This window comes from Ambystoma mexicanum, chromosome 14, assembly GCF_040938575.1.
Source record: "Ambystoma mexicanum isolate Mex_15411 chromosome 14, UKY_AmexF1_1, whole genome shotgun sequence".
NCBI lineage: Eukaryota > Metazoa > Chordata > Amphibia > Caudata > Ambystomatidae > Ambystoma > Ambystoma mexicanum.
In genome coordinates, this window is record NC_090940.1 from 378,063,043 (window position 1) to 378,075,963 (window position 12,921).

Here is a 12,921-nt window from a genome sequence, read left to right on the forward strand (position 1 = left end):
TTTCCTCTCCTTCCCCCAGAAGCTCAGTGGGCTTCATTACAAGCATGGCAGTAGCCATGTGTGTATGGCAGGCACGGCTACCGCCATGCTCGCTACCAGCACCGCCTCCCGCGATTGGGCAATAACCGGCCCATTACGAGATCAAGGGGCCGGTAATTGGCCATTCGCGGGAGACAGTAAGGCCGGGCTCCCGATACCCATTCTGCCCCATAGGGCACAATGGGGGTCGGGAGCATGGTTGCACCGGGGCACCGTTGATAACGGTGCCAGTGCAATAATGAGTTCTGCTCGCAGGTGCCGCACAGCCTGCCAGGTAATACCTGGCAGGCTGTCAGGGACCTGTGAGGGAAACTCGGAATAAAGCGGTATGGCATGGACGGTGGCGGCCCCGAGAGACAAAGACAAAGTACAGATGGACTTTTCGTATGGAGTGGTCTTTGACTGGCAGGGCAAGCAGCAGAGGATAGGCTCCTATGAGTAAGGAGCAAGATTGCTGGGCATCGAGGAAGAGCAATTAGGCCCTACAAGCTGTGAGAGCAAGAGTCAAGATAAGCCTAGGAGCTGAGAATGGTCTACAGCCAGATCCAGGAGAGGCAAGAAAGGGGGCTTCCAATCGCACCTAGCAGGCCCAAAGACCTGAAGGAACAAAGAAGGGCGAACCATACCAGTAAGAGTAACAAGAGGGTGGGGGGACACCACAAATAGTGCTAAGCTACAAAGAGATACACGGGAGCAACAAATATCAAGAAGCCCGGGGAGGGCATACAGGGGATAAATGTAGGAGGTCCCGGGGGGGGGTGGGGGGAGATGGATTATCGTTGAAAGGGTATGGCGGTACCTGCAGGAGTGTGCCGGGGACAGAAAGTGGCTCAACTCTCGAAGGAGGGTTCGAGCGGGGCTAGAGGACGGCTGAGCACCCCTGGCGGGAGGGGGCAAGGGAGGGGGAAGGGGAGAGGGTAGGATTGGGACAGGGGAGGCTATACACAACGTATGACACAGTCCACCTGAGGGATGATGGAGAAAGGGCTTAAACTCATCTCTATAAAAATCAACGGCATAAAGTCCCTGATAAAAAGGGAAAAGCTGGACAGATATCTGAAAAGGGAAAAACCTGATATAATAACTCTCCAAGAGACACATGTCCAAATTCAGGATGGGGAAAGGGTGCACATCAGGGGATTCCAACAAATCTACCAGGGGAATGACAGGATCAAAAGAGGGGGTTAGGGGGTATTGATCGCCCTCCGTAAAAATGTTGACCTTACGATGGAAGGGATGGAGCGGGATCCCAGGGGAAGGTACGTAGCACTTCAAGGCCCAGGGGGAAGGTTATACGATCGCCACGGTAAACACCCCTAACCAGGGACAGGACCACTTTCAACAGGTGACCTTGAATATACTAGAGAACTTTGCAAAGGGGTCAATATTGCACACAAGGGACTTCAACCTAGCCTGGGACCCACGCAAGGAGAGAAGTAGGAGGATGCAAGGACTACAGGGGGGACCCTCGACAGAACTGACAGCGAAAATTGAAGGGTTGGGAATGGAAGACATCTGGAGGGAGCGGGACGGCGAAAGAGAGGGATAAACCAATCACTCACATGCACACCGCACAACCTCTAGGATTGTTTATGCCTGGGTGTCTCGTTCCCTGCTAGGTAGGGTCACAGGGATGGAAGTAGGGCCCATGGTGCTCTTCGACCCTCCTCCCATTAGACTGCAGATGAGGAGGAAAGGGACAACTCCGGGAACATGGACTTGGTGTAATCCAGCCCAACTATTGAAAGACCGAATGCTGAGGGAGGAAATAAGGCTGGGCATAGAAGAATTCTTCAGGGATAATAAGGAAGGGGACACCACACAACAGATTTGGTGGGACGCATTCAAGGCAACTATAAGGGGAAGGATCATAGCTTTGAAAGCAAAAAGGGACAGAGAGCGAAGGCGAGTCGAGCAAGACCTAGAGGAGAGGCTACAGATGGTGCTATCCCGAATGGGAGTGGGGGGAGTGAGTGGGGAAACTAGGAGGGAATACAGGGTAGTGTGAGGACAACTAGAGCTGATTCAGGCCAGGGCGGCCAAGTTGTCTCTGCTGTACCTCAAACAGAGGTACTATGTCAAAGCAAATATGGCAGACAAGCTATTGGCTAGGATGCTGAGAATTATATGATATATGATATTTTATTTATATCACGCTCATATACAAGTGTTTCAGAGCGCAACAAGGCAAGGGAGGGGGAACAGTGGAGAACAAAACAACGATCTTACTAGGCCGAGTGACATTGAGAATGCCTAAGTGCATGGGGGAGGGGGAAAAGTGCAAGGAAGGGGGGGAGAAAAAAAGGAGAGTGCGGAGCAAGGCGACAAGATAATACATTGATAAATAATAAGGCAAGAAACAATGATAGTACAGTCATCAAGTGACGAGTGCTGGGTTTAAGGTGGCAGAATGAGTAGGTCTGTTAAGTGCTGGAAGAAATAAATGGAGGGGGGCCTGTATGGGTACAGATACAGACCACAGTGCAAGGGGTGGCCCGGAGGCCAGGAGGGTGGCACGGTGAGCATGTACCTGGGCCCGGAGGACAGAGGGTGGACAGGTGCACGGTGCCGAAGGAGGACAAAAAAAGTCAGCAGGGGAGAAGGGAGGGGAAGGCAGAAGCAAAGAGGAAGGTCTTGAGGTGGTTCCGGAACCAGAGATGGTTCTCCTCGAGTTTTAGTATGGCAGGGAGGCTGTTCCAGAGGGAAGTCCCAGCTGAAGACAGATCGACTCCCAGCTTGTTTCTTTGAAAAACTACTGACGCTGAGGCAGTTGGAGGTAAAGGAGCGGAGAGGGGAAATATTTGCGGAGGGATAGCTGAAGTTATGTTGGACCCAGGCCCCAGAAAGCTTTGTGGACAATGCAGAGGGTTTTAAATTTAATTCTAGCATCCACAGGGAGCCAATGGAGAGATTTAAGAGCTGGAGAGATACGATCCCAGGGCTTGAGGCCAAAGACAAGTCTTGCAGTCCTGTGCTGGATAAGTTGCAGAGGGCGGAGAGTAGAGGCAGGCATATTTAGAAAGATGCTGTTGCAATAGTCCAACCTAGAGAGAACCAGAGCTTGGGAGACAGTGAGCTTCTGGAAGAAGGAGAGGAAAGGAAGAGTACCTCTGAGGAGGTGCATTAGGAAGTTTGACTTTTTTGAGACATCAGCGATGTGGGTAGAGAAGGAAAGTGTAGAATCAAAGATGACCCTGAGGTTCTTAGACTCACAGGTGGGGATAGGAGGAGGGCCAAGGGAGGCTGGCCAGAGAGTGACGGAAAAGGATGGTGATGGTGTGCCTATGAGGAGTATCACTGTCTTGCTGGCAATCAGACAAAGAAAGTGGTAGGCACACCAATCTTGAATGGCAGTTAGGCAATCAGTGATGAGAGAGTTAGAGGAGGTGGCCGAGGGCAGCCTGAAAATGAGTGGAGTGTGGTCCGCATAACACTGGAAGTTTGAGCAGAAAAAGGCAATGCAGCGGGCGAGAGTTGCCAGATATGGTTGAAAAGCAAAGGTGAAAGGTTAGACTCTTGGGGGACACCAGAGGTGGAGAAGAAGATAGATGATAGGAAGGCCCCAAGGGAAGAGAAGGGAGGAGAAAGCCAAGACTATCTTGAAAATCCAGTTGGAAGGGGGTAGGGAGTATGAGCACAGACACGCAGGACATTATTAGAGAATTCCCCCATCACACAGAAAACTAAATGAAATCCAACCATTTCTCATAAGACACCCAAATAGGAAAATATGATCAACACTTCTCTGCGCTAGGTTGAACCTGCTGCCCACAAATGAGATTCTGCACATAAGAGGCCTCTCTGCAGCTAACACCTACCGCTTTTGCAAAGATACTCAAACCGTTGAAACGCTCCGGCACCTCCTACTATTATGCCCAGGAACATCTTCTCACAGAACTCCTTACTTGCTTCATCACCTGGAGAAAGCATACTTGAAATACGCAGACCTCTGCTGGGATCGACTAATAGGGGGGCTCGGACCATCATGGAGGATTGCAGCTACCAAAATTCTGGAGATGGTCTTTGAAGATAAAGCACCAGAGTCTTTGTTGGTTCGTTAAAGTTAGTATAAATCCTTCCGGAGAGGCTGTTCTGTTCTGGTTCTGCTTTGTTCTACTCTGTTCTTCTAAGTTATGCTCTCCTCGTCTACTGGTCAGTCTACTACCAGTGTTGATATCATTGACTTTTTCGTTTTACACTTCAGTAAATTTGTTTTTAAGGAAACTTTGCATCTAACTTGTAAAAATCACTTTGGTGATTATAAACTCGTAAATAAAAAATAAAAAGTATTAGAGAATTTGAGAAGTTTTACTCAAAGCTTTCCTCCTCCGAGGGGGCAACAGAGGAGGTACAGGAAAAGTACCTAATAAGCAGGGGCCCGGAAAGCACAAATATCTGGCTAGAACAGACGACTAGTAGATCAAGAGATCACGAAGGAGAAGGTGAGGAGGGCTATCCTATCCCTACCAGTTAACAAGTCCCCGGGCCCGGACGTATTCCCTACAGAATTCTACAAGGTTTTCAGGGAAGCCCTGCTCCCGTTCCCAGTTCCCCTTTTTAATGAAATAGGAAGAATTGAGACATTGGCAACGTCAATGGAGGAATCCAAAGTGGTTTGACTGCCTAAACAGGTTAAAGACCCGATGGCATGCACATCCTATAGACCGATTGCCCTGATCAACGTAGATGCCAAGATTTATACCGTGAACCTAGCAAACCGCCTAGAAGAGGTTCTTCCCTGGTTGATCTCCCAGACCAATCCGGGTTTATAAAGGGGAGGCCAGCGAACGACAACACAAAGAGGGTAGCCCAACTTATAGACAGAGCAAACAAAAGGGGAACACCGGCCCTGCTGTTTGCCCTTGATGCCGGAAAGGCTTTTGACAGGGTCGAGTGGCAATTCTTGTTCCTCACGATGCAGAAGATGGGGTTCAGGGGGAGGTTCTTATCGAGAATTAAGGCCCACTCTATCGAGAATTAAGGCCCACTATAGAAACCCATTGATACGACTGGTGGTCAACGGCCTATTATCATCTGCGATTAAGGTATCACGAGGGACAAAACAAGGCTGTGCATTGTCGCCCCTCCTCTACGCGATCCACCTGGAGCCATTACTAGAGACAATCATGGCAAACAGCGGGATAAAAGGAATAAGGCATGAGGGCATGGAACACAAGATAGCTGCTTTCGCTGATGACATGCTATTAGCCATACAGGACCCTAAAAGGTCCCTCAAAGTTCTGGCAGATGAGCTGCAGGAGTTCCGGCCATTGGCAGGCCTAAAAATCACCCATAAGTCTGAAATACTAAACCTCACATTCCACCGCATATGGAGGCTGTGATTAGAAAGGAATACCTGTACAGATGGTAGCAAAAGGGGATAAAGTACCTGGGGTTCGTCCTCACTAACTCGCAGACAAAGCAAGGGAAGGTTGCTGGGGTAAGGTCCTATATGAGCAAATGGGAGGACTCAACAGTGCAGACAATAGACGAGGCAGACTGGCTTAAGCTCTCAAGAGATATCACGAAACTGACTAGGTCCCTACAGATGCAGGAAATATGGGTGAAGCTAATGGGCCAATGGCACCTGACCCCAGTGAGGTTTCACAAGAGCTATTACAAAGCTGTGTTGGAGGGACTGCAGCGGGGAGGGGACCTGGGGCCACATTTGGTGGGAATGCCCGAGGATCAAGACATTTTGGGAGACAATCTACAAATTAATTGAGGTGACCTCACGGGTAAAGGTCAGGAGCCCACATAGAAGACCTACCTACCAAAGCCGAACAGAAGGTTTATATAATCATGTTGATGGCAGCAGCACTCACCCTGGCGCAGAAGTGGAAATTGAAAGATCCCCCCTCAGGAACACGAATGGGTGGGCAAGATGTGGAACTTCACTGCTCTACAATGGGTGTCCTACTCGTTGCAAGGGGACCACCAGGGATTCCTTGGAGACTGGTCAAGGGTGATGGGCTATCTCCAACATGGGGCAAGATCTGTTTGGTGTCTGAAGAAAATGAAACTACTAAACTTAATCTAGGGACTCCTGGTCCCAATGCTGGAGAATGGGGCTATGCAAGCACAAGGAGATAAAGGTGGATCTGGTCATGATGTTGGAAGGACATGGACGAGATGCCGGCCTTGGGCCGAAACCAGGGGGACGGGGGGGATAAGAAGGCCGGGGGGGGGAGGGGGGAGTTGTTGAAATGTTCTGTTCAGCTGAAAACGAATAAAAACGTATATGAAAAAAAAGAAAAAAATGTAGGCTTCATTGGGGATTCAATTAGGGTTATAAAAATATGGATGAACAGCAAACGCATCAGAAAGTGAGCGGGAAGGATGTGGAATGATTGAGTTAAGATGAAGAATGATCCTTTTTTTATCAACAAACCAAATATGTTTTTTTAAATTTATGGAACCTGGGTACATCAAACAAAGAAGTGGATTCCTAAGTGGTTTTGCTTTTTTTTTTTTAACAATCGCTTTCCATCATCAGTCATTTGGTAACAAAAGAGTTTCAAACAATTAAAAATAGTTAAAATAGATGCAATTAGGAGAAGGGGACTTTGTGGTAATTATAGCAAATACAGTACTCATCAGAAATCAGAACTAATGAAAACATCAAATGTAATCTCAGATTTACCTTTACTTGACATTCCTTATTATTTAGTGCCTCCTCCATGTCTTGTTTGGATGATTCAAACATTTTAGTTTGCTCTGTAAGCTCGTTGAACCTCTCACCCCATCCCTCAGCTTCTTGTAAAAGCTAGAGTGAATGATAAACACATGTTCATTATTCTGTGAAAAAACAGGTTTAAAAGTGATCCAAAAACAGAAGGGACACTATTGTTGAGTGATAATGGCTTTTCTAATTCTATGATTTTGTTCACATATTCACATTTGCACATTGAAATCTGACAACATTGTTTTCATGTCATTTTATTAATTTATTTTATTGGTCATTTGTAAGCCGCTTATACAGCTAGAATATCAAAGCGCCACAAGTCAAGAAGGGAAGGGAACAAAAGAGCAATCATGACAATTCAGTAAATGACAATAAAATAGAACAAGACGATAACGGTCCTACTAGTTGGAGCCAGATTATCGAAGGGGTCTAGCAGGAGAGTATTAAGTGAGATAGAGTTGCAGATAGCGTGGCCCCAGACAGCCTTGTGGATGATGCAGAGGGATTTGAACTTGTCCTTGCAGCGACCGGAAGCCAGTGGAGGGATTTCAAGGCTGGTAAGATACGGTCCCAGGGCTTGAGGCCAAGGATAAATTGCGCAGCTCTATTCTGGATTAGTTGAAGAGGGCGGAGAGAGGAAGAAGGTAGATTAAGGGACAGGCTGTTGCAGTAGTCCAGCCGGTAGAGGAACAGAGCCAGAGAGACACTGACCTTCTGGGGGAAGGTGAGAAAAGGGAGAATGCCTTTAAGTAGGTGAAGTTAAAAGTCGGCCTTCTTGCAAGGTCCAAGATATGAGGAGTGAAGGAAAGTCAGGAGTCGAAGATGACCCCAAGATTTTTAGCTTCAGAGGAAGGAAGGGGAGGAGAGCCCATAGAAGGCTGCCAGAGTCTAGGGGGAAGCAAGAGACAGGTGTCCCAATAGGAAGGAATTGAGTCTTGCTAGCATTGAGACAGAGATCGTTGGAGCCGCTTTATGGGGATGGAGTGGTTAACAGTGTCGAAGGCAGAAGAGAGGTCAAGGAGAACGAGAACAGCAGGAGAGTCAAGATTTGCAAGCAATTCTTCACAAGTGTTCAGGAGAGCAGTCTGCGTGTCTCTGGATGCTCAGAAACCAGATTGATGGCCATGTAAGCAACCAACGAGCACAGCGTGTTGGGTCATTTGGGGGAAGACCTACTTCTCCAGGAGTTTCCCCAAGGAAGGGAGTGATAGAAAGGTAGTTGGCCGGACACAAGGGGTTAGCTGATGGATTTTTTAGAAGAGGGTACACAAGGGAGTGCTTGAGAGAGGATGGGAAAGAGCCAGATGCAAGAAAATGGTTGCAGAGATCAGCGAGAGCTGGAGCGAGGGAGCAGATATTGTCCTTGATAGTTTGGAGAAACAGGGCGAGACCTGTTTGGATGAGACCTTATAGAGCAACTACTCTAGTTACTATATCTGATGCAACAGGAGAGAAGGAGGAGAGAGTGCAGGCAGGTGGGGTGGCGGAAAGGGGAGGAGTGGGCATACAGAGAGGTGTGTTCTGGGAGGATATGAGAGAAAGCAGGATGTCCTGAGTTTTAGCAGTGAAGTGGTTTGTTAGTACCACCTCCACCGGCCACAATCCATTATGTGGGACTACTAATAATGACCACACAGGACGCATATCCAAGGATAACTCCTTGCTTTCCTTTCCAGTAATAATAGGATTTAATCGAATGGATAACACTGGCCAAAGTGGCATGCTGTTAATAAAGGACAACGAACAAGAAAACAAGGGTAAAACACCAGTCATTAGATTGCACCGTATAGAAATTGCACAACAATGTCACAGCAAGCAGTTGGCTTGACTGAAATTTCAACAACCACGACTACCCACATCCCAGCATGCTGTTAAGCAGTTAGTCAAACACAATGATGCTACCACATGACCCAATCACTATAGATTAAACTCTAGAAATCATTCCACTAGAAATCACTCCATAAGCTACCACACCTAGACACTGCATGTAACTACCCCATTATAAATTATCTATGGTTAGCACTAAGGCTGTATACAGAGACCCACTCCTGATCTCCCTTTTTTTCTTCCTTCCATGTTTTTCTTCCTACTTAATGTTGCAGAAGATACTGTAACCCAAACCAATACCAATTAATCTATAATTGTATGAAAGGAATACATGAGTTGAACTAATTCAATACAAATGATTTATGAACCCAAAACAATGGTAATGAACTGTTTATAGTGTATGAAATGAACAAATGAGATGTACTAAATCAACACGAATGACTTGATGGAAAATACCTGTAAGGAGTTATGCAATGTACTGAGACAAATGCACAGTGAAAGTACTATGACATGTACTGTACTAACAATCTGTATTCTAATACAACAGATTTAAGTAACACACAACGCAAACCAGAATGTGCACACTAATCTAATGTATCATGCAACGCCTTGATAAAGCCAGATAAGGGGCGAAACATAAGCATGTGCAACCACCAGGTCTATGGTGGCTCAAAGGGAAGTGGCACACAGTACCTATTGTTCCACATAGAACCTCCAATAAACTACTAAACTGTATTCATATAGATCAAACCTACTGTTGTATTTCCTAGAGCAGAAGAACAAGTTACTCCTTACCTGGTAATGTTCTTTCGATGGGATGTTCCTCCGACGTATTCCTTATCTATGATATTTGTATCTCCAGCTTGCTGGCTTCGGAAAAAATGTTTCCCAGTAGAGGGCGCTGTGCGTCGACGTCCGTTGAGTAGGTGTTCCTCGACAGCCACCGTATCGAAGCCGACGTCATCATGCCTATGAATGGCCACGCGCAGCGTCCGTTGCTCAGTTCCGTTTTGTAGAGTAAGGTAGTTATTGCATGAATGGTTACTACCCTTAAAGGAGAGCAAGCTGCAACCACAAGGGAAATGTTACTGCGGGGATGGATGGGAGGGGCGATAAGGAATACGTCGGAGGAACATCCCATCGAAAGAATGTTACTAGGTAAGGAGTAACTTGTTCTTCGAAGGGATTGTGTCCTCCGACGTATTCCTTATCTATGATAGACTCCCATAGCAGTGATATGTGATTGGGGGTGGGAGTAAGAGATGCCATATTACTCTATAAGAATGAAAAGAGTGTAACACAGCTTTGCCAAATCTAGTCTCTTGACTAGAGGAGGAATCCAGGCTATAAAATTTGGTAAAGGTATGCGCAGACGACCATGTGGCAGCCGCACATATATCTCGAATTGGTACCCCTCTTTGAAGAACTGAGGAGGCTGCGTTACCCCTTGTCGAATGAACCCTTAGATTTTGAGGGGGCTCTTTCCCTGCCAGTTTGTAGCCTTCCAGAATGGCTAAAATAATCCATCTGGAGATGGTTTGTTTGGTTATTGGTAATCCCAACTTCCGCCCTGCGTAACCTACAAAGAGTTGGTCTGCTTGTCTAATTTTAGCAAGTCTACTGATATAAAAACTCAAGGCTCGCTTAGGGTCCAGGCTGTGTAGTCTCTCTTCCTCTTTCCCCGGATGGGGAGGAGGATAGAACGAAGGTAAAGTAATCTTCTAAGTAATGTGAAATTCAGAAACTACAGTTGGGAGGAAGTTAGGCTTCACCTGTAGAACGACTTTGTCCTTGTGAAAAATTGTATGAGGAGGTTTACAAGATAGGGCTTGTATCTCGCTAACCCTTCTAGCAGATGTTAATGCTACCAATAAAACAGTTTTGAGGGTGAGAAACTTCAATGAACAATAGTGGAGAGGTTCAAATGGAGCACCCTTTAGGAAGTTTAAAACTAGATTTAAGTCCCATAAGGGAACTTGGAATGGTCTTGGAGGGTAAACATTAGTTAGACCTTTCAGGTATTGTATTACCAATGGAATTTTGAAATACGATGGCTCCTCTGCAGTGCGCTTAAAGATCGATAGCGCTGCGAGATAGCCCTTAATAGTGCCAACTTGAAGGCCTGAATTTGCCAAATAAAGTAAGAAGGATTTTTTTTTAAATAATTTTATTATTTTGATCAAACAATACATTAAACAGCAAATAAACATAAAACCAGAAACAACATAAACACTGCACTCCCCCCCGCCTCCCCCCATATGAGCCTGTTTATTCCTTGCTTTCGATATCTGTTTCATGTGTCAGGGTCTCACTGCTTTCAGATCCTGCTGGGGCCACTGCGGCTCCAAACATTTCGGCTATCAGCAGTTTCCATGCCATTAGAGAACCCGTTTCCTCTTCACCCCCAGCGCCACTGGCTTCTTGCCACACAATTGTTTCTGCCTCCGCCCATTTTTGCAGGTCTTTCCACCACACCTCCACTCGCGGCCCGTGACACTTCTTCCACCCCATGGCGATCCTGCGTTTCGCAAGCACGTATGCTAGGTCTTTTAATTTTTCAATATGTCTGTACTTCCGCGTTCTGGGATACCCCCCCAACAGGCAGGCCCAGGCCGAGTCTATTGCTAGTGTGATCCTTTTCCCGCTAACTTCAGAGCCACTTCCCCCCAATAGGCTCCAATTACCGGGCATGCCCAGAACATATGCATCATGTCTGCATCCTCCTCGTCGCACTTAGGGCAAGCCTGGCGCCCAACATTTCTAAACCTTGATATTCTCCGAGGGGTCATGTAGGCCCTGTGCGTCATGTACAGCTGTAGTTGCTTGAACCTGGCATTTCTCGACACCTTCTTATGATATCCCATAGCCCGTTTCCACATCCCATCCTCCATCGGGGCTCCCATCTCTGTTTCCCATTCTGTTCTCAAGTGTCCCAGGTCCTTCCCGATACCAATCATCAGCATCTCGTACAACCTGGACACTTCATGTCCCCCCTCTGCAGTGTCGTATATCACCTCAACGGTGGTGTTCGGTTCCTACGCCAACCTGGCTTCGGGCCACCTACTCCGGATCTCCTGTACTATCCTGTGGTAAGTTACATACTGCCCACTATGCAGTCCCGACATCATCCCAAGCTCCCCCAACTCCACGATAGCCCCTTCCTGCCAGATGTCTCCCAAGGTGACTAGTCCCACCGACTCCCAATAAGTCCTAATGATTACCCTCAATTGCCCATCTCCCTTCGTCAGTGCAACCAGCGGCACCTGCGGGACACAAGGGAAAGGGTCCCCCATCATTCGGCAGGCTCGGCGCCACATGCTCCATCCCAACCACAGCATCCTAGGGCGCCCCCTCACCTCAGAGCTAGCCACCCAAATTATTTCCCGCAAGTAAAAAGGAGCACAATCTCTCGCGAGCAATCTGTGTTCCGGGGTCTCCTCATCAGAGAGCCACCTGGCTACGTACTGCAGTTGTGCCGCTACATAATAAGCCTCGAAGTTGGGCAGTTTGATACCGCCTTTCTCATAAAAGTTCTGCAGTTTCCATAATGCAACTCTGTGTCGGGTGCCATGCCACAAAAAGTCCCTGCACAGGCTGTGTAATTTAGCAAAAAACTTCCTAGGGATCATATAAGGGATATTGTTGAAATAATGTAAAAGTCGGGGCAGGACCACCATTTTAAGCATAGCCCCCCTGCCCATCATCGTAAGGGGCAACCTTTCCCAAAACCTCATACACTTCCCAATTTTTCCTATAGCAATTTCAGTGTTGCGCCTGTGTTCCTCCTCAACGGAGTGATATACGTCTATCCCCAAATAGCGGAAGGAGCCCACCACCCACGGGATCTGCAACACAGGTAGCCTCTCCACAGGCTTTCCCACGTACCTCCCCAGCGGGAATAGACTAGATTTTTGGGGGTTCACTGCTATACCAGACAGTCTGGCGTACCGCTCCATCACCTCCAAAACAGACTGTAGATTCTCTTCCGGATACATTAAATATAACAACAGATCATCCGCGTACAAGGAGATGAGATGCCTTTCCTCTCCTATCTCAATGCCAATCGGCTCGTATTGTTGCCTGAGGTATATCGCTAGGGGCTCCAGGGCCAGGATGTATAACATCGGGGACCACGGGCATCCCTGTCTAGTGCCTTTGCCTAGCTGCCATCTCTCAGACACCACTGCCCCCGTACGGACCCTAGCTAGCGGTTCGCTATATAGCATTCTAGCCCATTTAATGTAACCCGGCCCCATGCCATACCCCCGCAGGGCCGCCAGCAGCCACGGCCACTTCACGGAATCGAACGCCTTGACCGCGTCCAGCGTCACAATCGCCATTTCGCTATCTTGTCCACATCCCCATTCGAC

The 12,921-nt window shown here is 47.5% G+C and overlaps 1 protein-coding gene across 2 annotated transcripts in view; it reads right to left on the reverse strand.

Moving 5' to 3' along the window:
* The window catches only part of MIA2 (MIA SH3 domain ER export factor 2), a 2,742,135-nt gene that overhangs the window by 1,381,680 nt on the left and 1,347,534 nt on the right, over positions 1–12,921 (reverse strand). For both annotated transcript variants that reach the window (XM_069637493.1, XM_069637494.1), the window contains exon 14: positions 6,683–6,805. In XM_069637493.1, the coding sequence (XP_069493594.1) occupies positions 6,683–6,805 (123 nt within the window). The remainder of the gene's footprint in view (positions 1–6,682; positions 6,806–12,921) is intronic.